Source organism: Pogona vitticeps, chromosome 1 (assembly GCF_051106095.1).
Source record: "Pogona vitticeps strain Pit_001003342236 chromosome 1, PviZW2.1, whole genome shotgun sequence".
In the NCBI taxonomy this organism is placed as follows: Eukaryota; Metazoa; Chordata; class Lepidosauria; order Squamata; family Agamidae; genus Pogona; species Pogona vitticeps.
In genome coordinates, this window is record NC_135783.1 from 96,488,362 (window position 1) to 96,514,852 (window position 26,491).

Genomic DNA, 26,491 nt, shown 5'->3' on the forward strand with positions numbered 1-26,491 from the left:
TTTAGGTGCAAATTAAGCAACCACACGGACTGCAGAATAGAATAAATAGGGCTGCTCCCTATTGCACCAAATAAACTGCAGCCCTAGCACTGTGCCAGAAAGGAAAGGAACGGCTTGTAAAAGGGGCAGGGTGGATTAAGACACTTACTTAAAACTTACTTAAAGCACATACAGTCATTGGAAAACAGAGCAAACCAAACCACACCAAAAGCAAACCAAATAATGAGCTATATGCTTGTCTGATTGCCTTCTATATTGATACGAGGCAATAAAATTCAGTCCTGTAGCGAGAAGTAGGTTGTCTTTATGTGTGTGTGTTTGGAAAATACAGTACTTTGAAATGAAGGCAAACAGTAGCGGTTACCACTTCAATGGGAAACATTTCATTAAATTATTGTTGGGTTGACAACCTAAATACATATTTTATACAAAGCATACATTTTTTCAAGCCCCAGTTTTTACAAGTTTTCCTACCAAGCATTCCACCACATAGAGATCATGGGAAAAAACTAAAACGATATCAAAATCACCCAGGCACAGAGAGTGAAGTGTATCAGGCCACACTCAACATGTTTAGCACTTATCATTATCTTGCATGTGCCTCTTGCCATCAAATATGCAGAGGATGTCTGCTATGATTGCTAGTCATGAGAATTCCACCAGCTATGAGGTCCTTTTTACATTATACTAAATAAATGCAAATATGAATAATGTTTTAAATATTTATTTATTTATTTATTTATTTATTTATTTATTTATTTATTTATTTATTTATTTATTTAACTTAACTTATATGCCGCCCACACTACCCGAAGGTCTCTGGGCGGCTTACAGCATTTAAAATACAATAAAAAGGCAAAATAAAAGGGCAAAATAATTAAAATGCAATTAAAATATATATATTCTAAAAATTGCCATCAGACCTACAGCTGATATTATTTCAGTTAAAAGCCATTTGGAACAGGAAGGTTTTGACCTGGCGCCGAAATGTCATCAGCGTCGGCGCCAGACGAATCTCAGTCGGGAGGGCATTCCATAGTCTGGGGGCAGCTGCCGAAAAGGCCCTTTCTCTACAAGCCCTCCCTCTTATCTCCTTAAGGGATGGCTCTTTCAAAAGGGCCCCCTGGCTAGATCTTAACTGCCAGGTAGGTTAAATATAAATACCTTCGGGTACTTAAATGCCCAGTATACTAGAGGCCTTAAGAATGAATGCCTCAGTTTATCAACTTTTATCTGTGCCTGCCCATGGCTGGTATTAAAAAATATTGGCTATATGTTTTCAGTTTACTCTCCTCAGCGTTAATCAATAGATATTTTAACTTGTGCACATGAACATGAATCAACGATCACTGTATATCAGCAATGACTGAGCTTTTCTTAAAAAGAAAGCAGTTGTGCATTTATATTAATATAACACTTCTAGAAACCTTTATATATACTTAGGTTCACTCTTGAAATATATAATTGCCAACAATAATAATCAGTTACATTTTAAATGCATAATGTACTCTCTTTTGACTTAAAGGCTGGGAAATTAAGAGTTGTAACCTATTGTTATTTCCAACTAGAGTAGACTCACTGAATTAATGGGAGTTATGTAAGTGTGACTAACAATTTGATGTAACCTAGAACTGGAAGGTTATCAAATTGTATTATGATAATATGTTAAGAAAAGCCACCTATATATAAGTCACCAGACAGAAAGGAAGATCAAGGCAACATTGCACCACTTGGAAAACACATCATGTAAGCCCTGTAACATATTCCACCATGCTTTAAAAAGGATCATATGTGGACTTTACTATGAAGCACACACTATGTAGAGCTGTACAATGACCAACTCACTCACATACTATGAAATCAATGAAAACTCAAAATAATGCAAAGCACAGCATGGATACATATGGCACATAGCTCAGTCTGAATCAACCCATTGTGAAGAGAGGAGACATGTAGCTTTCCAGACTTTGTTGATTCACAACTCCCATCATCCCTCACCACTGGCTGTGCTGGCTAGGATTCATGGGATTTGGGGTGCAACAATATTGGGAAGGCTATGGCTTACGCCAGAAACACCGATTCTCACCCATTATTTGGAAAGAGGCAACCTAAGAACCTGCTTACAGGTTTCAGTAGCCTGAGTGAAAAAAAAAACAATTGTTCTTGATAGCTTCAGGAGTATGTTGGAGGATTCCCCTTTCCTTGGCGTCCCAACATAGTGCCAGACAAATCAAAGGAGGGGAGTATAATTCCATGACTATATCCATCTTGCTCCTAGCTGAACTTTTAAAAGAAATCTTCTGGTGTTTATTTGGGAAGAGCCAGGGAAACGTAATTTGACAGTTGGCTGCTCTGTAGGTAAAGCCAGAGCTTCCAGCTCACACTCTTTACTGGGAAAGAGGTCTTCAAGGTTTTAAACAATCAACACATGAGAGCAGATATAATGTATGGTCAAATTCTAAATGAGCAAGGAGGGAACAGAATTACATTTTCATTAGAATGTTCTCAGGCACCCCCCTTTTAATGTCATCTCCCCAGTGGTCTTTCCACGGATCACGTGATCTTCTACATAGCTTTCCAACTCAAGCCTTTACTTTCCAATGTTAAATGGAGTTTAAATTGCAGAGCACCATGGCTAGCCAAACTGTTGGATTTCCAGACTTTCCCCACCCCACAATTCCATTTACTTACTTACTTACTTACTTACTTACTTACTTACTTACTTACTTACTTACTCACTCACTCACTCACTCACTCACTCACTCACTCACTCACTCACTCACTCACTCACTCACTCTCTAGACTTATGCAGAGTTCTGTAAACATTGGGTCATAGAGTTAATCACCCACAACCAATAAGCGGGAAATAACTAACTGGGTTTTTCACAAGGACCAGAGCCTATGTTAACTGAAACACAAGGTAACTTGTTGAAATAAATGGTTTGTCAGGAGTTCCTTAGTGTGGTGCCCACAGGTGCATAAGAACAGGCTGGATGGCCTGCTGAACATTCCCCTCACCCTACAAGCTAATAGAACAATTGCTGCATTTTTTTTGATGGGGTGTGTTCACCCTTCAGAAAAACAATGAGTAGATTGGAGAAGGCCACCATCCTCAATAGACACTTGGAACAAAAATGGTCCTGAAGGTCCTGTCAACCAGGTCCAAGAAAATCTGATTTATGGCTCACAACCCAGGTTCAATCCCAGGTAGGTGACTTGAAGATCGCTCAGCCTTCCATCCTTTTGAGATCAGTAAACTGAGTACTCAGCTTGCTGGGGTGAGGGCAATGTGTAGCCTGCATAAATAAATTGTAAACCGCCCAAAGAGTGCTTTAAGCACTATGGGATGGTATATAAGCAGCATGCTTTTTAGTGCTGGAATTACATTCTGGCATTTTAACCTGTAAACTCTGTCAGGCAGAGACTGTTTCCTCTTTCCCCACGTTTGCTCACAGCTGGTATTCCCTCTACAGAAACCATGACTCAGCACAGCATTTAAGAACAAAAGCCAAGAATGCATTAAGGTATATTGATAAAGTCAACGTCAAAGATCACGTCCAAATTCCATTTTCACACAAGCATTAAGTTTCACGAGATAGGCTGTAAATATTCTATCACACTGCCATCAGTGGGACACATGGAAGTCAGAATGTGTGTGTGTGTGGGGGGGTCAACAACCCCCCCCCCCATTAGGTAAGAATAGGATGAGTTGTGCCCCTCAATGATCAGGCAAAATTACAGTAAAATTGAGCCCCTTGAAGAATAATCAATCAAAAAAAATGTACTAAATCAGTTATCCATTGAAAAGATTATAACAACTACTTCTGTAGTTGAACTGTCCAAGGTGAAAGGGAGAAAGATTCTGAGAGAGACTATGGCTTGAAACAATTACGGGCATACTTACCTGAGAATAAGCACCACGGAACACAATGGGAAGGGACTTAGAAGACATTGTGCCTCTAAAAGTGTTCATAAAAAGCTGTGTTACTACCCCCTACCCAAAATAATTTCCCCTCCAAGCACCCCCACACTGAAGATACAGTCCTAACTAGCCAAGATGGCTGATGACCAACTGAACTGATACTGTGCCAGCTGATGCTGTGCTGAATCCAAACCCCTCTCAGGCTAGAGACACAGGAAAGCACCATCACCTTGGCCTAACTCTGTGCTCACAGAGTAGCTGTGTCCCTGGGATGGAGTAGGTTTGGATTTTGGATTTGGCATACAGTCAGCTCCTCCTTTCCCCCACTTCTGCTTTGGCTCTTTTGCTGGCTTATTAGAGCAAACGTAGCAAGTGTGCATAGGAGACCCTTCTGCTGACAGATCTCAGAGATCAGCCTCAACAAGGGGGTTTTGCCAGTATAAGGCTCACATAATTAAGAACAATAATTAAAAGCTAAAAAACAGTAAGTATGAAAGTATTTATTTTTAAAAAATAAACAAGTGTTATATTAAAATGTTAAATAAAATCAACATTAAAACACATTTAAAACAACACAACACAATAATCCATTAAAAAACCCTTCTCAGACTACCGGCCATTAAGGAAAAGCCTGCCTGAAGAGAACAGTGTTTGCCTGCTTGAGGAAGGACATCAGAGATGGGGCCAGCCTGGCCTCCTGTGGGAGGGAGTTCCAGAGTCTGGGAGCAGCGACAGAGAAGGCCTTCTCCTGTTTTCCCACCAATCACACCTGTGAGGGTGGTGGTACTGAGAGAAAGGCCTCCCCTGATTATCTTAATGACCAGATAGGCCATAGAGGGAGATGCAGTCTTTTAGATAGCTTGAACCCAAGCCGTTTAAGACTTTATAGGTTAAAACCAGCACTTCGATTTGTGCCCAGAAATGGATCAGCAGCCAGTGGAACTTCTGTAACGGGGGAGTTCTATGTTCCCTGTAACCACCCCCAGTTAACAATCTGCCTGTACCATTTTGGACTCTCTGGAGTTTCCGAACACTTTCCATCAGCAGTCCCATGTAAAGTGCATTACAGTAATCCAGCCAAGATGTAACTAGGACATGTGTCACCGTGGCCAGATCAGACTTCTCAAGAAACAGGTGCAGCTAGCGCACCATTTCAACTGTGCAAAGGCACTTCTGGCCACCACTGAAACCTGGTCATCCAGGCTGAGAGATGAATCCAGGAACACTCCCAAGCTGAACCCCTGTGTTTTCAGAGGGAGCGTAACCCCATTCAGCATAGGCTGCAACCCTATTTCTTGATCTGGTTTTTGACTGACCAGGAGCATCTCTCTCTTGTCTGGATTAAGTTTCAGTTTATTTGACCTCATACAGTCCATTATTGACACCAGACACTAATTTGGAACTAAAACAGTTTCCTTGGATTTAGATGGAAAGGAGATAGAATTGGGTGTCATCAGCATATAGGTGACACTGAACCCCAAAACTCCATGCAATGTCTCCCAGCGGTGTCATGTAGATGTTAAATAGCATAGGGGACAAACCAGAACTCTGAGGGATATAACAGGCCAATAGCCAGTCAAAGAAGAGTGTCAAAAAAGAGTACCCCAGCATCATCCTCTGAATTCCCCCCCCCTCCGCCAGGAAGTGCCAGAGCCTCTGTAAAACAGTGCCTCCAACTCCCATCCCAGAGAGACGGCCCAGAAAGATACGATGGTTGATGATTCGAAAGCTGCTAAGATGTCCAGCAGACCCAAAAGGGACACATTCCCCTGTCCAGTTCCTGATGTAGGTTGTCCACCAAGGTGACCAAAGAAGTCTCTGTCCCATAAGAACTCCATCTCATCCAGGAACCCCTGGAGTTGAGAAGCCACAACCCACTCCAGCACCTTGCCCAAGAATTAGATACTAGAGACTGGCCGGTAATTATTTAGTACTGTTGGGTCCAAGGAGGGCTTTTTCAATAAAGGTCTTACTACTGCCTCCTTTAAGCAAGATGGGATCCTACCCTACTTCAAGGAAACATTCACTATCCCACAGACCCCCTCAGCTAGTCCCTCTCTGGCAGCTTTTATAAGCCTAGACAGGCAATAGTCTAGCAGACAAGGAGTAGCCTTCATCTCTCCAAGGGTCCTGTCCACATCATCAGGCTGCACAGATGCAATGGTGGCAGCAAAGAATGACTTTTTTGCCACTGCCACTGCCACGGAATATGCTTTCCAATGAGTTCTAGCCCATGTCTGGTCGGAGTCATTCCAAGTTTTCCACCATTGTCGCTCTAATCTCTGTCCCATTTGTTTCATCACCACCAACTCCCCAGTACACCAGGGATCAGTTCGGCTCTACTTCGTGGGAGAGGACACTTAGGAGCGATTGTGTCAACAGCTGTGGCCATCCCCCATTCAAGAACTTGGGCGTTAACAGAGTCACCTAACAGTAAACTCTCCAAGAGCAGTCAGGAAACCATTTGGATACACCAGCCTCCTGGAATGGACCATCTTAATCGTTCCCCCATCTTTGAAGAGGCTCTGAGTTCCAGTGAGTCAAAACCCCACCAGATGATGATCTGTCCATGATAACAGAACTACAAAGAGTTCCTCTGCAGCCAGATTACAAAAACCTGCTATATGACCCTAGAGAACAGAGCGGAGGGGAGTGGGGGCTCCCCATGAACACCCTCTTATACGTAACACAATACGATACTGACCTACTAAACTGGCACAGGTTTGTAGTTAAGACAGCTACTGGGCTCTGTTGCTTTTCTACTTCAGGTAGTACTGCTGGAGAGGAAGGTGCATGAGGAGTTGTTGCAACTATACTTGCATTCACAAAACTGCTGTTGTTAAGTGTCATCAAGTCACTTCCAATTTACATTGACTCTTAATATAGTGGTTAAGATATGTGAGATGTTCAAGGCAGGGTTTACCATTGCCATCCGGCATGGTCTTCATGGCTGAGTAGAAATTTGAACCCAGGTCTCCTGAGTCCTAATCTGACACTCCATCCACTACACCATACTTGCTTTCATTTGTTAGATAGAATCTTATAATTCTTTCCTTTCCTTTAATATTATAGACCTTTGGTCCAGATGGGCGGGGTAGAAATCCAATAAAATAAATAAATAAAATAAAATATTAATTCTATATTTTTGTTTTAATATTTATCTATTTAGGAGATCTTCCTAGTTTGCCACATGGAATTCTGTTGCCATACATGATTGCATATGAACAATTGTGTATGCAATCCTGTCTGTTTAGTAGGCAATCTGTCACACTCACCCACATCCACCAGGCAAAAGAACAACCACGTGCCTAGCCACAAGAAAAATGCCAAGTGAAAGGGGAAAGCCACTTGCACAGTTGTTGTTACATGCATGATTTGCTGAACAGGATTTGACCCATGGTAAATACTTCGATTAGAATGTTGTAATCATTTATTGTCATTGTTATGCTGTATGAGTGTATGTGATTATGACACCAATTTTAACAATATTCAATAGAATAAGATGGGTTGTTTATTTTTTAGCCCATTATATAAAAAGAAGTAAGGGCACACCTGCAGGTAATAGGAAACTCATCATGACCTGCCTACCGGTCTTCAGCCACCCCCACAAAATGTGCTCTTTGCAAAGTTTGCAAAAACAATCTGTTCAGTATGGAAATGGACATAAGTTCAATGAAATGCAATTTCTATGGAAGAAAAATGAAACAGCAGGAGGCAATGCTGCTTTTTATCCAGTGTTCCCAGAATTTTGCTCGCTCGCTCCAGAGTACAGCTAGTGACAATGCTGGTTGGTGAATGCTGGATACTGTTATTCAAAAAGATAACTTTTACAAACTCTGCTCCTAGCCTGTTCAAAAGCTTTCCAGTAGGTTTAAACCAAGGAATAAACCAAGGAATATCAATGCTATCCATCAAGCACTGTACAGGAGAGGCAACAAACAAACAAAAAATCTCTAATTTTCAACACACTATGATAAAGGGTGAACCGACAGCAAATTAATGTGCTTCCATTTGGGTAAGTGGCTACAATGAAGCAGAGACTTGTTGTCACCGAAGGGGTTATAATACATGCAGCTTTCCCAGGCAGCCTCTTGAGCTACCTCTCATGTTCTTCAGGAGCATTTTCCAACCCTCAGGAACAATATCTGACTGCATATGAACAAACGTTTGTGGAGGAAATTGGCCAAAGTCTTGTTTTCTCTTTCACAGGTAGATCTCCACTCACAAATCTGCATTCATTGAACTGGAATCTTCATTGAGATTTCTCAGTTCAACCCTGCATGAAACACATACACACACATGCTTCAAAATTGTTATGTAACATTGACACAAATCTATATTGACTCATAAGAAATGCTATACCCAGCATAACCTACACATTGTTGGACATACTGCATGTGAACACACATAATGCTAGTAAGAGAACTTACACAGCACAAAAAAGATAACATTAAAAGCTAACAGCCTTCCGTTTTTACTACAAAGGTTCTGTTTGATAGCGGAAGGTGATGACCTCAATGAAGAAATGGCCTACAAAGGTAGATGCCAAACAAAATTAGATAGTCATTAAAGTGCCCCTAGGTTCTTCATTGTTCTTACTCCTTCAAATGCAGAGAAACTGAGCTATAGTTATCACCTTGGGTGAAGTTAGACAGGTAGTTATAAAGGAGCATAACAATCACTAGACTGACTATAATAAATTGTGAAACATGGTGAAATATTGTAAAAGCAACATTTAAGGTTCAAGGCTGCAGTCATAAGTTGTACGATATAAGTCTTGAAAATAACCTCATAGCAGTTACTGAACACTCTCCCCTCCTAGCCAGTTGTTAGCCTGTTCACCTAGGATAGTCAACTATGGTTTCAAATAAGAAAGCATTTCTAAAAATTTCCTACTTAATTACAAAAAATATTGTCTTCACTAAAACTGACCAAACAAATTACTTATGCAGGATTCCAGAAAAAAATCTATTTCAGGCATCCCTCAGAATATATTTTTCTTAAGAAATGAAAGACCCATTGCGGAGATATTTGCTCACTAATTTGTTACAGTTCAGCAGAATCAGAATTGACTTACAAGATATTCTCATATGGTAATACTTAAAAGGAAGCTTTTTATTTAAAATAGAAACCTTTATAAACAACTAAATATACTAGCAGTTGGCCTTCATGCTTCACGGCAAAGGCAAACATGCTAGGTGTAGAATAATTGGGCTTCTGATACAAACACAAATCAAATGATCTGTCCCCAAATTCTGGAATTATTGATAAAACCCATATATTGAAAACAATGATCTAATCTTTTCACAAGGATGAGATATATCTCAGAAGTGCATGTACTGATGTGGCAAAGGACAAATACTGCTTTCATTTAATCAGACATGGCAAAATAAAGTTACTCCGGTGATGCACACAATACTCACAAAAGCTTCACTGGGCAAAATTCCAGTCCCTGGAACTGCAATAGTGTAGGCACTCTCAGCAGAAAAGAAGTGATCAATACCAGGTAGCGAGGAACGGATACTGCCATGTGTCTACTTTAATCAAGTTAACAAACACAAATACTGATGTGCTTATTTAATTAATGCTTTTTTGTGAGGCAACACCACGTTGAGTTGCTGGGCATTTCTCTTTAGAGCCCCAGCTCTTCAAATGTAATGTGCCGCTGAATATAAAAAAGAAATATTTGACTATAAAGCAAAGTGTGCTGCTTATATACCACCCCCTCCTTGCACCAGTGATTACTGGTACTACTATTGCATTGTCTGATGAAATGGACAAAACAATAGTAGTAATTAATATATTATTAACTACAATTACTAATACTGTATAGTCAATCACTAATTACTAAAATCAATATCTTTTTTTTGTTATCCTGGAGCCCTTCTTAAAAGCTGCTGCCTTGCCTTCTACCATGACATTTCATCCGTTTGTTCCCATTTCCAGACCACATTAATCATGTCCATCTGCACATGCCGGTGTGGTATAGTGATTAGGATTTTTGGACTAGGCCTCAAAAAGTTTGGTTTCAAATCCTCTTGGCCACAAAGTTCACTCTTTCAGCCTGAATTTCACAGGACTGTTGTGAGGAAAAGGTGAGGGTGATCAAAGCCATGCATGCTATCTGGAGTTTAACTGGAAGAAAGGTGTGACATATTGTGTGTCAGGCAGAAGTATGCTTCTATGCTGCCTGGCGAATACTGGGAGCTGTAGTCCAAAAATAAAAATCTATACATCTCTAGTATCAAATAAGTAAATAAAACTGTTGGTGCTTTATTTCTGGAATAACCCCAACAGGAAAGCCTTGCTCTTCTTATGGAAGTTCATTATGACCCCTGAAGCCTGCGGAAACCTTTGTTAATGGCAAACAAACGCATAGCAATGGCAAACCACAGTCACCTTAAACAAGGCAAATACCAAGAAGGAAAACATTGTCAAAGGGTCTGTTTCTCCACAAGTGTAGATACACTGTCCTTTCCCAAACCCTTATCCTAAAAACAAAAAACAAAACAAAAAACCAGAAGCTAAAATGTTCTCGTCACCTTTCTCAGCTATTCAAAGGAGTGTGCAGATACTGAGTCATATAAATAAATCATTGCGGGGAAGCTTGGAATTGTGTAGGTGTGTGTTAAAATAGCTGCACACATGTTTATTAGAAAGTAGATAGTATGATGAATGTGGAAAGATTTATTCTACAGTACTGCCTGCTCTCCTATCAACCAATATTATATTATCTATTATTCTGCACTAGTATGTGAAAACTGAAGGAACCGTTAATAAACTGGGCAAAATTGTATGTCTTTGTTTTACTGTAGTCAAATAGTAGTTCTCCCTTAATGCTCAAAGGACATAAAAATACTGATGACACCTATGATTCTGCCACAGAGCATTAAAAGCCCATTGGGGACATGAACAGGGCTGGACCAAGACATTCTGCTGCCTGAGACAGAGCAGCAAATGATGCCATTTGCCTAAGTCGAGGTGCGCAGTACCCAAAACTGGCCTATTTTGGCAAACAAAGCCAACTACCTGTTAATAAACTGATAACATCAGGAATGTAAATAAAAATATGCTACGCTTCCATGACATTTACCATCTGTTGTCTGAGACAGCTAATTCACCTGTTTCATCGTAGGTCATAAGAAGGAACTGTACCTTATCCCCACTATGCTGGTGCATGCTCCTTTTATCCTGCTGACAGAAGAACAAGGCTAAAACAGCTTCCACTAAATCTGGTGCCAGCTCATTTCCAGAAGGGTCAGTGTTACTTCCCTGTTACAAGGCTCTTCACACCTATCTACTACTCAAGACGGAAGTGCCCCAAGCTCTCTTCTGTTACTGATGAAATTCCACTGAATCAGCAGAGTTTACAAAGAAGCTGGCCCACTCAATTGCCCCTGATTCAATGGGCCTACTCTAGTTGTATCTTACTACTGGGTCTCAGGCAATTTTCAACACAAATACTCTCCTTCAATTCAAGTATTCCACAAATTTCAACGAGCCGAGCAGGGAGGAGGTGTTTTATGTCAGGCTGAGGTTTGAAGCAAACAAGATTCTGCCTGATAAGATGGTCAATGCAGTCTTCCTCCTTCTTTTGAATCCTGAAACATTTCCAGAAGACTGGGGGGATTCTTAAGACAAACCGCTCCAGAGCATTCCAAAGTCCAGCACGATATCAAACAGGAAGACAGACACATCAAACCTCTAGACATATGGCGATGACTCAGGGAAGAGGAACGCTAGTGGTTCAGGAAAACAATAGCAAGCTACTGAGCCCAGCCGACATTTTTGGATTCTTTCTTGCAAAAACCAGCAAAATGGGATGCTCAGTACATCTGCTCTAGTAAATCCTAATGCTCAACCTCAGCATTTATTTGATAATGTAAACAAAAATGCTGTACTAAACATGGATCTCTATAATGTACTATGGTATCTATCAAGAGTGCTTGATGTCACAGATCTATTGTTCTACAGGTAAAATTGAGCCACACAATCCACTGAGATTAACTTTGGGTGTATTCACATACAAATAGAGGAAGTGCCTATCGCTCACAACTTCTCAAATTTACACACATCATCAGCTTCTAAACCAACCCTATCATTCTATTACACAAGTGGAACGTACTTTAATTACAGGAGTAAAGTGTGCCGTGCACTGTGGTCCTGGGATTAGTTGAGAAACTGGTCAGTCATGATGTATACTAAGAATGTGCCAAAACCTACCACCAAATATGTTTCTCTTCATTTTTGTATCATATATATATATATATATACTCAATTTCATTCACTCAATGGTTACAGCCCAGATCTGTCTACACAAACCTGCAGGTGTCCTACATATGTCACCATATACAATTTGTGTCATAACTTGTAAGAACCAAAAGTCACATTTTGAGACCAGTAAATGTAAGCAAATGTAGCTCTAAATCTACCATCTCCAATTGTATGTCATCAACAGTACAATTGGTTATTGATAGATTCCTTTTAAGGGAGTAATGAAATGAGTGAGACAACAGCTACTAAGCCACCAAAAACTCTCCCACATGGAAGCAAACTCTTCACAGAAGCCACACCTTTTGTAAAATGTTAAAAGAACCAGATATGGCAATGCCAACCAGGACTGTACAGCGAGAGTATGAGTGCCCTTCATGCCATGAGGCTGGTACACTTGAGAAGCAACTTCCAAATATTACCATCACTATGTAAACAATGGATCTTTTGAAATGCTTTATAGAGTTAATGCAACAGAGCCTGAAATTCAGTTGCTTAGCTTACTAAGTCACAACTAGAGTAAGTCCACTGAATCAATGGAACTTACAAAGGAGCTGACTCACTGAATCTCCACCAGTTCAAGGGACCTACTCTTGTTGTGACTCACTACAATAAGCAATAGGATTTCAGCCAGAACTATAGTATATACACATATGCATTTAATTCAAATGCATACAATAACCATATCTAGGGCAAACATGAGTACTTACACAGTAAGTGTAGGCATGTACCACAAAGTAAATTAATATTCAGAAAAAGCTTGGAAGAAATAGTATTAAAAATTCCCAACTGTTCTTGTTGTTTAATGGTAGCTTCAGAGGCATTTTAATTAAATAGCCTAACCACATATGCCCCAATGGCTATCTAGCCCCACTCAATGGGAAGGGCACACTTGGGACTTGTGTTCTATGTTGGACAGGATGACGATGACGATGAGACCATGAAACAACTTCCTATCATTTTGCTGTCATGAGAAGATCACTAACCAGTAGGGTTTAGAGTTACTGGGACTCAGAGCTTCAACAGCACAAGAGAAGAACTAAGAAGGTCTGCTCCAGGAGACTGACGGAGCCGAATGGTCTCATGGTGACTCTTGGAGATCTCCCTGCCACCTTGATAGTCAATTCTGCCTAAATGCTAGTTGGTTTGTAGAAGTTTTGAGGAGTTTTATGTTGATGTTCGTATACAAATGTGTTGCAGGTTTGCACATTATTGGTTTTATTGGAATACACTCTGGTGTAGAACACAATATAAATAATAATATTATGAGTTATTTTTCTTCTAATGAAGAAACAGCTTAGGTGGTACCAGGACTGCTCCCAGGTGCCTTCCCTCTACCATCCAGCGGAACCATAAGAGCTCCTGGGCATTCTAGGCTGTTAGGAGTGATGAAAGAAGCAGGAAAAGAACTTCAGCAATGTTGGTGGAAAACAATGGAGTATGTCCGATCAAACCTGGGCTAGCATGCCTTTAAAAGACTTATTTATTCCATGGTGGTAACAATGGCAAAAGGATCGTTCTTGTCTAGTGTCACCACATCTTCACAGAGCTGTCCAACACAATAGATTATTGTTGGAGGGAGGTAAACAGCTTAGTTCTGACTGCTATTACCAATTTACTTTAGTTGGTTTGTTTTAATTAGCAGATACCTCCTCTAAATGATACTCTATTTACATAAGAGCCTCCGCTTGATTTTATGGGATCCACCACTTCCTACCCACAAGATAAGACTAACTCCTCAGGAAGGGTCTCCCATTGCTCAGTGTAGCATTTTCAGAGGATGTTATGGGGAAAAGAGAGCAGGGAAGGTCACTTCTACCAGTTCTGCTAGACAAACCAAAGTCCAGAACCAACAGGGCATTTAAGTATGACATTTAAGTATGCAACTCAGAGTAACTCCAAATGAATGGTAATGCTCGCTTCCTTGTTGTTCCACAGAAACCAGAAGGACGACTGTGAAGTAACACTTTCAGTCCTTAAGGCACAAGAAGCCATATTTATTTCTATTCATAAAAAACTGACAGACAAAATTTTGAGTGCCTTAAACAAGATCTTGCCTTTCTAGTTTGGCTTCATCTTTTGATAAGGTAATGTTAGCCATCTCTGAGGAAATTCTAAGCTAACTCGTATTCTCAACTATCCAGGGATCCAGTGCTGTAATGTTTTAATTAGATCGGACCACAGAATTGAGGCTGCTTAGAAATTAAATCAATATCAAATTAAAACTATAAATTGTCAGATTTTTTTTTCCAACAATGCTTTGCAATCTCATTAATTTGAGCTCTTCACTGTATGGCCTAGATTGCACTGGTACTGAAATCAATGCACATTTTGCCCATAAGTTCAATTTGGTCCTGAGTGTGTTGCTACATCTTGCTTTTCTAACAATTCCCCTGCAGTTCCTCTGATAAAAAAATTTGAACACTGGAGGTTACAGCTAACAAGCTGGTTTGGTTACTGCTGATAAGATTCCAAACAGCTATGCTTACAACAGACATTTTAAACAGACATTTTGCAATAGTATAGCTCCATGTAAGTATGGATAACTTCTGTTATCCCAATTATCATACCTTATGTCAGACTTCTGGGACCTCATGGAAATGCAATATATATCATGGTACAAAAATACATGGATATGCTTTCTGACCAAATCAATGAATCTTTTAAATGCTGCAATTTTTGTTTGGTTTAATTCTCCTGATTCAAATCATTGTACTAAATTATGTGATGGGTTTTTTTATGTGATCAATCCAGGATGATGGAAATCTTTAATCTGGAATACCAGTGTCTCCTCCTGAGAAGATGAGACAGATGTACAGATTCATAACAGAAATCCTACAATGTCAGTCAACCAGCCAAGTAGCTTACTTCCACCATATAAGTCTAAATGTTCTTGATTCACATTAAATGATGATATTTAAGAGAAAGAGGAGTTTCTTTTTCATATTGTAAATATTCCAGGATTCTAAATGAATGGACTTGTTCAGCCTTTGAGACACATGTTACAGCTCTTCCCAAAACTGGGACTTTGATTTCTTTCTACATATGCAAGTGACATATAGACAGTGGTTCAAATACAAAAGCCACAATGTTCATTCTTGGGCAAAACAAGTATGCTATAAGGCAATAGTATGTATGATTCACACGTGTGAGATTTAGTTAGTTTTTTTCAAAGAATCCTGAGAGGTACCACCTGGAGACTGTTACCAATGATACAAATAATACTCTTACGATTAAATAATAGTGAAACCAGGAACTACCAGAATTGAACAGATTCTGTGCTTCTGCTCAAAGATCTACTTTGGGTTATCTAAAACTTTTTTTAATAAAATGTATTTACTTATTTAGTAGTGGCACCCACAAATACATCATTCTTTAAATTATACTTGTATTTAATTTAAAGCATGATGTATTTGTGGGTGCCACTACTAAATAAGTTAGAAATCCTGGCTATTGCATATCACCCAGAGAAGTGACAGTAGATTTAAACCTACCTTCTCTCTATTATTGTGGACTTAGGTAGAGAACCATGTATTGTATTAACATCTTTAAAAACTTTCTTCTACATTTGCTGCATATTGACTAAAATCCTATTGCTTAGCATCATCGTTGTTTAGTCGTTTAGTCGTGTCCGACTCTTCGTGACCCCATGGACCAGAGCACGCCAGGCCCTCCTATCTTCTACTGCCTCCTAGAGTTGTGTCAAATTCATGTTGGTTGCTTCGCAGACACTGTCCAGCCATCTCATCCTCTGTTGTCCCCTTCTCCTCTTGCCGTCACACTTTCCTAACATCAAGGTCTTTTCCAAGGAGTCTTCTCTTCTCATGAGACGGCCAAAGTACTGGAGCTTCAGCTTCAGGATTTGTCCTCCCAGTGAGCACTCAGGGTTGATTTCCTTTAGAATTGATAGGTTTGTTCTCCTTGCAGTCCAGGGGACTCTCAAGAGCCTCCTCCAGCACCACAATTCAAAGGCATCAATTCTTTGACGGTCTGCTTTCTTTATGGTCCAGCTCTCACTTCCATACATCACGACAGGAAAAACCATAGCTCTGACTATTCGGACTTTTGTTTAGCATAGTAAGTCACAAATAGAGGAGGCCCACTGAATCAATGGAACTTACACAGGAGGTGACTCAACAAATCCCCACTGATTCAGTGGGTCTACTCTAATGTGATGCGCTAAACCAAGCAACATAACTTCAGACACTGATTCCTTTTGAAGTAAAGGTATGCTCAGACAGGCAAATACAATCACACTAATGACACATAAAGCATGACCAAAAAACAACAACCAAACACCACCCTTTCTTGATGATCTTCTACAATTGTTTGCTAAACTCAATGACAATTGTTCATGTAAGATGCACACAGAAAGCCTGTTCTTGTAAGAAACAATCCACAATTTCAATCTCTTGAAAGAGAATTATTCTTTCAAGCAAGAGTCCCAAAAAGGGTTTTGACCGCTGATTGTTTTGTGTCATGCAAAAACACAGCAAAACTACCTATGTGTACATATGCTTCTCCACGGAACAACTTTTTGTGGGGGAATTACTCCTAGCTGGTTGAGTAGCTCAATGGTTTATCCGTTTGATTCCCCACTGTCCTTCCTGTGGGTACAGTTGGCCTGTGTAGCCTTTAGCAAGCTGCACGGTCCCAGGATACCCCCAGCAGAATGAAATGTTAGACCACTTCTGAGTGCTCTCTGTTTATAAACCCAGAAAAGGATTGCCATAAGTCAGAACAAACAATTATTCTTATTCCTATTGTTATTATTAATGTCCTAATATGTGAGATGGTTGTAGTTTTCTACAGATCATGCCAATGGCTGGAATCAGACCTTCACACAATAGTCAAAAGCGCTACAGCAGAGGCCTCACTGTTTGTGTGGTGTACACATTCATTTATTTTAAGCCTCTCCTGGTCAAGCAGGCTATGCCAGCTTTTGAAGCCTTTCAGAACCTTCTGAAACGTGTAAACAAAGATGACATCATTGTGTATCCCATCAGCAGCAACACCTCTGTCATACCGCCTTCAACTCTCTGAGAATAAGATTGGCCAACTCTGGGGTAAAAGCCTTTCCCCCCTCTTCTGTCTTTCTCGCTCAGTGCCTTGTTCTCCAAAAAAATGGTAGGGTATGAACTGAGAAGAGAAAATGAATCACAATGTGAAGATAAATAGAAAATATTTATTCACATTACATTTTTAGCCTATTCCTCAAGTTTAGAGTAGAGTGTCTCACAAATCTCTTTCATGAGAGTCAAACCATGATGTGACATGAAAGAGGATGAGCAAACTGATAGTCAGTTGGGATCACATCCATTTCTATATATTTTACAGCTATCCTTTCCCCTCTTCTAACAGGTTCAAGGGAACATATACCATTCTTCTTCGGCCAATGCTGTCTTGACAAAAAAAATATATAAAAAAATCTGCCAGTCAGATAAGGTTGAGAGAAAGTAATCGGTCCAAGGTCAGCCAAGGAGTCTCACGACTTGAAATGATTGTGAACCCATACCCCACTACTCCTGCCAGGGTGCCATACATAGTGATCCTTTCCAAAGGTGGACACCACTGGACACCAAAGAGGAAAAATCACCAAAGAGGGAAAAAAATCTTCAAATTCTGCAATTTGAAGTGACAAAATAGCAAGAAAGGAAAGAGATAAGCATCCCTGCACCTCAGCTGTTTATCTCCTCACAGATGCCACCTCCGAAGCAGCACTTTTTAAAAACTCCCAGACCATAATTGGGAGACAATCCACACCTTTGCATATAACATGCAAACACTCTCCAAGCATTACATGAACCTCAACTCTACCATGATCAATTGGCTATGAGCCAACTCCTTTGCACATTCAGTGGGATACGTGTTTTTCCATGTCCATTCGTACCTACTCTCTATAAAACACACGAAGCGCAAATGTTTTTCCCCATTTGCTCTCAAAGGAATACCTGCAGGACCAGAATCTTACTCAATTTGGTATAAGCAACTAACCAAAAGAAGCAAGGGGAACATGTAGTAACACAGCTTACATTTTTACCAGCTGCATAAAGAAATATTTTTTAAAAATGGTGCCATTGTTTTCATCCATAGTACTCCATTCATGTGTTAAAATGTCACCAGCAATAAAAGGCAGCACCTAAGCATCAATGGGAGTTATTCACAGATTACCTTTCATATTCAGCTTCTCATAGAAAGTTATTTCAAAAGTTGGAAGAGAAGATGCATTATTTTTACAACAGAGACTAGTCCAGGAAATGTGACTGTATAATGTAAAAAAGAGAAGTGCCCTGGCTGTCACTGTAAGCAATAGATCTTGCTGTCTACAGCTGTTAAATAAACTTATTGCGTTTAGGTTTTTTTAAAAACAATATTATACATCTCCAACAATCTAGCTGTTCCTATATTCATTATATGCTATTTAAAAATGTCCTAGTTTCCTTTTCTTGTGCCTTATCTTTCATCCAACAGGGGAACTTAACATCCAAAATATGTTACAACTGCCTAGATGGACAGTTATATAAAGTCAGGAACAGTGAGAGAGAAACATCAAACATGGGCGAAGTCCTTATTTTTCTTTTCTTTTCTTTTCTAGATTGCTTGTACAGTATCAATAGAACCTGAAGCTGATTGTGCCCATACAATCCCATCAAACAAAGGGCAGTCTCTGTCGCACACACTGCCACAGCAGCTACAGACTTAAAAGACTACTTCTTGTGGTTCTCTCTCAGCTGCAATGTTCAGATTCAATCTATTGCACAGATTAATTCAAGCCGCACCCTGGCTAACCAAAAACTGACAACGGGTAGCCAAACTTGTATGTATCGTCGCCATCTTTTAAACTAGAAGTGGGCAAGTTTAATGAGTGCAGGGGCAGTTTTCTATCAATTTTTATTTCCTGGAAATATGAAATCAGAAGTGGCTAGAACCCCATCCCCATTCCTAGTTTTTGGGGGGAAAATGCTATTTGGTGGAGTCTTAAAGTGTGTGTGTGTGTGTGTGTGTGTGTGTGTGTGTGTGTGTGTGTGTGTGTGTGTGTGTGTGTGTGTGTGTGTGTGTGAGAGAGAGAGAGAGAGAGAGAGAGAGAGAGAGAGAGAGAGAGAGAGAGAGAGAGAGAGTCTCCCTTCCAGGAGCTCAAAGCCATCTTCCACTCCCCCCAAAAGAAGAAACCCAGAGGGAGCTGGGGGGGCTGCAGAAACAGCCCTGGGCCACATGTAAGTGAAGGGCTGCGTGTCCTTTCCCCCCTCCCCTTTTGCTTCTGGTTCACTAACAACCATGCTGACAGCCACCAGTCGTGTTCAGCCTGGGAAATATAGTCTGGGCTCTGGCCGCGGCAGGTGCTGCGGCCAGATAGCAAAGCAAGGAGGAGGAGAACGAGTGAGTAGCATCAGAGCTTTCAAAAGCAATCTTCTGAACTCTGATCCTCCTCCACTTCACCATCATCTCTTCCCTTCCTTCCACAACCCTCGCCACTATTTAATCTTTAACCTGGGAGGTGAGACATTCAGTTTTCTTCCTGGGAAGGAGAATCCAAGAGGGCAGAGTTGTCTCACTTCTAAGAACGCATCTTCTGGACATCGCCCCAGGGCAAGTGCTGTGGCGGGAGAGGAGAGCACAGTGAGAAACCCACAGTGAGAGACCCCAGGAGTAGCACGTTTTGCCTTCCTCCTGCACAGGACATCTCTCCCCCCCCCCCAGGAGCCCCAGCAGCAGAGAAAGGCTATGCAGGCTTGCCATGTCCTTCCTGGTCTGGCAGCTGTTCCCCCCCCCCCCCGCCAAGGAGGCAAACCTGAGTAAGAGGGCTTTGGCACCAGCCGAGCCTCCAGGGAGGGCCCGGGAGGGGCTGCCTCACGTTTCAGGAAGCTGCCTCCATATAGGAAGCTTAATAGGTGAAAATATTAAGCTAATGATTCTAGAAAACGGGAGCTCTCCTTCGGTGTGTGAGAGACTGTGGGAAGTGTGTATGTGTGTGTGTTTGAGAAAGGCTGATTAACACACAGAGAAAAAAATGAGTTAAAAAGCTCCAGATGTGAAATAAAGGTTTTTAGGGCATATTTTCCTAGGGAACTAATGAAGAAACATGAGTTATCCCGCTCACTCCTGAACTCCTTTCCCTAGTCTCCGCCACCTCACCACAGTTTAATAAAAGACATAAAAAGATACTGCAGAGAGACCTTTAAAAACATGGATATTTTCCCGCCCTTTCCATGCGTTGTGTTCCGAGTGTTCCCGATTGTTATCTGTGAAACAACCGGAGGGCGATCGTTCTTCTGCACTAATTAACACGGCGATCCTGCACATGCGGATTAAGCGTGCTGGGTGTTTCCCGCAACGAGCGTGGCGTGGGCGAGTGGGTGGTCTTCAGGCTCATTCTACCACTGACTAGGAAAAGTGCACGGCAAGGAGGAGCTGGCGAGTGTTCGCCGCACACGAAGGACCGGGGAAGGTCCGCGCGTCTGGGTCCGATCGCCTCACTTCGAGAAGCTCCGGCCGCCCCGCGGCTTTTCCCGCGCTTCTCCCGCCGCCCAAGCAACTTTTTCGGCCCGCGCTTACCTTCCAGCCTGCGGAGCTGTTGCTGTCGCCCTTATCCTTGAAGTAGGGCACGCAGCGCACCATCCACTCGTAGATCTGGGACAGGGTGAGGCGCTTCTCCGGCGAGCTCTCGATGGCGCGAGTGATCAAGTCCGCGTAAGACAAGTTCCCCCACGCGTTCCTCCGGGACGAGCATTTGCGCGGGGCGGTCCCCGTGCCCGTCGCCCCTGGTTGTTGTTGTGGTTGCTGCTGCTGCTGCCCGCCGCCCAGCGCCCCCCTGGCGCCCTGGCCGGCTCCCTCGCCGGCAAGCCCGGAGAAAGGAGCCAGCAGGCGGGCCGTGTCCTCCGGGGCCAAAGCCTCGGCGTCGCCGCCGCCGGGCGCGCCACTCCGGACGGCGACGGTCATGGCCGAGCTGCCCCCTTGCTCCTCGTCGTCCGCGTCGTCGTCCTCCTCCGGGATCATGGAGGTGGCGTCGGCAGGCGCTTCCCCGGCGGGCTTGGCCGGGCTTGCCTGCAGCTCGGGCCTCTGCAGGGGCCACGTACAGGAGCGCGGGCGGCTCTGGGGCTCAAATTCGGGGTCCAGTTCCACCTCGAGGGGGGACGAGGGGGCGGGGGGAGACGCCTCTGCCATCTTGGCCTCTCCCCCACTCCTGCTGCTCGCTCGGCTTCCTTTCTCGCGGCCGCCAAGCGGGCAAATGCTAGGCAAGGAGGGTCCGATCCACGCCCGGGTCCCTCCTGGGCGCGATCAGCGAGGTTGAGCAAAGAGGGCACTCTCCATGAAACGTCCGGCCGCCCCTTTGGTTCACCCCGCCAGCTCTGTCCCTTTTTCCCTCTCTCCTTTTAAAAAGAGAGAGAGAGACAGCGAGAAGAGAGAAAACACGCGGCAAATGAGATTCAGAAGCAATCCGATGGTCGCTGGGTCCCAGGTGAGCTCCCTGGATCCCAAGAAAATCCGCTCTCGGGAAGGACCCGACCCCCGCCTACTCCCACCCCCAAACGCCGCGGAGTGGGAAGCAAATCTCCGCGGAGGAGGCGGCCGGGAGGCTCCCGTCGGTTTGTTTATCTTCCACTCCGCGCAGGAGGATTCCTCCAATAACGTCGCGCGGTATCCATTACAGGGCGCCCATGCCCGCGGCCCCCCCGCCTGAAAGCGAAGGGAAGGAGAGGCGGGGAGGGGGGGGGAGAAGGAGATCGGAAAGGCCACGAGTCTCTGGGCTTGTTGCTCTGGCGGACTTTTCCCCTCAGCCCTTCTTCTTTTTTTCTTTCAATGTTGTGGCCGAAGGAATCTTCCTTCCCGCTGACTTCCAGGACACCTAAACTGGAGCACGGAAGTCCGTAAAGCGCAGCCGATCGTCTCCTGCTACATTTGTGGAGGTCACTCCCCCCTCCTCCAAAAAAAAAAGGGAGTAAAAAAAGAGTGGGGGAAGCAATCCCCCCCCCAAACCCCACCACGATTATTGGTGTCCTTTTTTTGTGTCTGTTTGTGGTCCTCAGGGTGGGGGAGAGAAAGTATCTTAGTTTCCAAAACCAGTCAAATCGCCGATTTTCCAACAGGTCCAGAAGCCCAAAAGTCCTCCGCAGGGGCTGCCAAGGTTTCGTTCCGGCATCAACAGCACCACATTTATAACCTCCTCGCTCCTGCTGCTGCTGCCGCTGCTGCCGCTGCCATCTTGACAGTTCTCGCCCCCCCCCCTTTTCACTCAAGTCATTTAAAAACCATTGGCAAAAAGAGTGAGAGAGAGAAAAGAGCGAGAGGTTCACGCAGGCAGTAGAAGAGAACAGCACCGAGCGGCAGCTTCCAGGGTTGTTGTTTTCTTTTTTCCTTTTCCTTTTCTGCTTAAAGGGATCAGTTCAAAAGGAAGAAAAAATCCAGATCGAAATGCACACAAGGAAAAACGCAGCGCTTGCTCCTACTGCCGTTGCATGATTCTGGCTTCTGAAGCCGTCTCCAGATCGTTTCACTTTCACCGAGAAGAGTGGTGGTGGTGGTGGTGGTGGGGAGAAGAATAGCATTAACGCGTAAAACCAATCCCGAGCCCATACACCCGATCTCGCTGCGAAGAGAAAACCAGAGGCAAGAGATCTGCCCGGAACAAACGCTGCTGCTGCTGCTGCTGCTGCCTCCTCCGCCGCCGCCGATGCCGATGCCTCTGCTGCTGCTGCTGCTGCTGCTGCAATTGGCGGGAGCAGCCTGTCACCCTCCGCTCTGCTGACTTCCACATTCCTTCTCCTAACAACCAGGAGCGGCAACACAAAGTTATAGACACACGCAGGGCGCCACAACCGAACCCCTTAGCTGCCTCGTCCCCGCCCACCCGGAGGGAGGGGCCACGCCGCCCGCGAAGGGGGGGGGGAGGCCGAGCGCTCCAGAAGCGAGTACGCTTGTACTCCGGCAGGCAGGCAGGCAATTCTCGGCGGCGGCGGGGCCGAGGAAGTGGAGGGAGGGAGGGCGGCGCGGGGCGGCCGGAGTCCCTCTCTCGCTCCCTGGGAGGCAGCCGAGCCGACGGGCTACACTCTGGGAGCCCTGTGGTTTTACACACACACACATACACACGCGGGCGGGCGCGCACCCACTCGCCTCCACACCCCGGCACCGCTTCCTTTTTTCAGAAATGGACTCGGCGCCCAAAAACCAGGGGGACAGAAGCCGACAGACATTTCAGGAAACAACCGCCTGGATAAATGCGTTTTCAAAAGCTCTAAAAGGATCTGTGTTATGAGATATTTTTTTATCAGGGCTGTTTAGAACCGAATAAATACCTTCGCCCTCCGTTCATTTCCTGCTTTCTGTCGATCGTTCAGCGTTATTTTTCGCACGTGTATGTGTGTGTTTTGTGTTTTGTTTTTAAAACTCTGCTCTTTTACCTAGAGAGTTTAGAGGGCACAGAAATGATACTAAATGCTGACCACCTTTTCACCCGCTGGAACATTGGGGTCAATCGCTGCGCTTCTCTACAAAGCATGTGGCCGGGTTGGAAACCCCCACAATGCCATTTCTTTTACAAAACAGTAATTGTTGGATCTTTCTGCTGTCGTGATGTCACCCAGGCAATTCGTCTGGCAGTGAGGGCTGATGTTAAAAGACTGTCAAGTAGACTGGGTCAAATTAAGCAAGGAAGTGTCTCTTAATTTTCTCACATGTTCCTAGACAGGTCTTTCCCTGCTTCCGCTTTGAAGAAAGCTCTGTCTAACATTTGAAGGAAATTCTAGTTTTGTATGTTTGTTTAACAAGTGCTGATCCAGGAGTCAAAGACTACAGGTTTTATATTATTTATGTCAATGATAGTGTGGAAATAGATGTAAGACACCACTGATATACTGGGAGTATATCTATCTTACAGAAAATTTGACGTGGGGCCCACTCCCATGCACATTTACTAAAAAGTATGCCCTACTGAATTCAACAGGATTTACTCCCAAAAAAGCATACACAGAACAGCAACAAATCCTTTTATTTTCAGCTGCAGCCACACAAAGGCATGGGGCAATTAAATGGTGAGAATGGAATGGGAAAAGTTGGGAAGATAATTAATGACATTGTCAGCTACATAAATATGGTTGATTAAGCCAGTATGTGTAATATGACCATTATACCTTTAATTTTAGTGGGCAAAAATCCCACTGAAACAGATGGTATGTAAAAATGCCAGAAAGGTCTTGGCCTTTCAGAACTGATAATCTTTAACTAAGTAACACCACCAGGTTGCAACATTATTTGTATGTTTTGGCCCAGTTTCAAAATGAAGTAACTTCCATAAAGAACCTTTCACCACTATTTATTCTAGATAACACAATTTCAACAATCTAAGACATCGATTCCAAGATCATGGACCACAGATATACAATGCTAATTTGTCTAGGTGGAATGGGCAACAATAAAGTAATCTGGATAAGCAACAACAATTTTTTTAAAGCACTACAATCTTGTGCTGGAATGCTTTCTATTGAATGCAGCAGGACATGCATTAGACTAGGGTGCATCCACTCTCAATATCTATGTATAATTTTGTGACCCTGCTGGACATCATCATGGCTTAAACATCTTATTCAGAGGAAGCAGTCACTGTGGAGTTAATCCACATGAGTAGTTTGTATTTGCAATGATTTTTTGGGCATTTCTTCTTTTCTTGGACAAAATCCAGACAGTTAAGTGAAAACATCCTTTGTAATGACATGGTATATTTTTCTTCTATCAAGTGTAAAACCTCATAAAAGGTGTGAGGGAGAAGTCCTACTGGCTTGTGACTAAAGGTTGGTTTTTCCTATCTCTTGGGATGTGGTTTGACTGAGTAGTGTGTAGCTCAGGCAGCCTTCCTTGTCTCAAGGTATAGGGGCACAAAGTGATCTTAAATTAATCTGGAGCTTCGTTGGTGACATTCTCTTCACTAGGAAGGCCAGATTATCTATGAACTTTTGACTTCTTCCAGTTCTTCCTATTTCTGATTTGGTATAATTAGGATAACAAATTCTAACTCCATTTCATGACCTCCATTTAGATGCCACAGTATGAACTTACTAATTGTGGAACTAACCCGGCAAGCATCAATTCTTTTGTTTATGTGTTGCAACTAGTTCAGGCCTGCACCGACTGTAATCCATCAATCGACTTGGTGAATTACTTGACTGACACCAAGGATGGGTTTTGTATTAAATAGTAAATAAGCCTGGACAATTTTAAATGGCTCAAGCAGCAGTTAGAGTTGCTTAAATTCCAAGTTCTTTGGGCAGAGAAAGAAAACCTTTTCAAGTAACTTCTGCTGTTCTTGAGTCATGAGGTGGGCATCAAGACCATGCCACGTTGTGTTGTTTATTTCTGTGCCACCTGACCTCTTTCTTTGCCTTCCCGCATAAAATTAGGCTAAGGGCAACAAAACATTGTTTAACTTACTATAATTGCATTTCCACAGTCAAGGGTGTTTGAGCCTTGGATACTATATACATTGATGGCAGATGGATATTTGTTGTTCTGCCTCAGGCAGCAAAATCAACTGGACCAGTCAAGGCCTTTGCCCACTATGTCTGCACATGGAATTCATATGAATAATACTGTTATGTTTTTAATTGAATAAAATGTTGGGAAGACTTTAAAGACTTGGCCTGCATTTTCAACGTTGTTCGAGAGGATTGCTTTGGAACACCGGTTCCCAGCCCTTGGTCCCCAGATGTTCTTGGACTACAACCTCCAGAAGCCCTCAGCACTAGCTGCACCGACCAGGATTTTGGGGAGTTCTAGTCCAAGAACATGTGGCAATGGAAGGTTGGGAACCACTGCTTTTAGAAATAAAATTGCATCCATTTATCTATGTATTGCAACTTTTTCCAAAGAATCCTGGGAATTGCAGTTTCATGGGGAGTCTATAGAGTCTCCCCATCACAGTTCTTGGAGGTCTCAGAGGAGATTAAATGACTGTTAAACCACATTAAGTTAGTAGTACTTTATATTGTTGATGTGGAGGATTAAAGTTCAGAGCCAGGGAGCCACCCTCAGTTCCATCCTGAAACTGGGCTACATATTGACCAAAAACAAAGGGCAACCCTCCCTCCCAATAAAACGGGGGAATAGACATGTAAAGACAACACTGCAGAAAAGGTATTAGGGTCTTTATTGAAATTATTTCAGTAAAACTGCACGAGAAGAGACTGAAAAGACTAGGGCTATTGATTGGCAAACAAAAATGAGTAAAAGGATACATGATGTGGATATAGAAATAATGAATGGGATCAGAAAGGTAGGTCAGGAAACCTCCACCCACTCTAAAGGAGTGTA

General features: G+C 42.9%; 1 protein-coding gene across 2 annotated transcripts in view; it reads right to left on the reverse strand.

Annotated features, from left to right (window-relative positions):
- The window catches only part of FOXO3 (forkhead box O3), a 125,924-nt gene extending 104,420 nt beyond the window's left edge, over positions 1–21,504 (reverse strand). Inside the window, exons 1-2 of one of the 2 annotated variants that reach the window (XM_072998118.2) lie at positions 20,747–20,881; positions 19,682–19,787 (exon numbers count right to left, since the gene is read on the reverse strand). In XM_072998118.2, the coding sequence (XP_072854219.2) occupies positions 19,682–19,771 (90 nt within the window). In that variant the 5' untranslated portion in view covers positions 19,772–19,787; positions 20,747–20,881. Of the gene's footprint in view, positions 1–19,681; positions 19,788–20,746 lie in introns of both variants that reach the window. The other variant, XM_072998111.2, reaches the window with a different exon arrangement.
- Between the last annotated feature and the right edge of the window lie 4,987 nt (positions 21,505–26,491).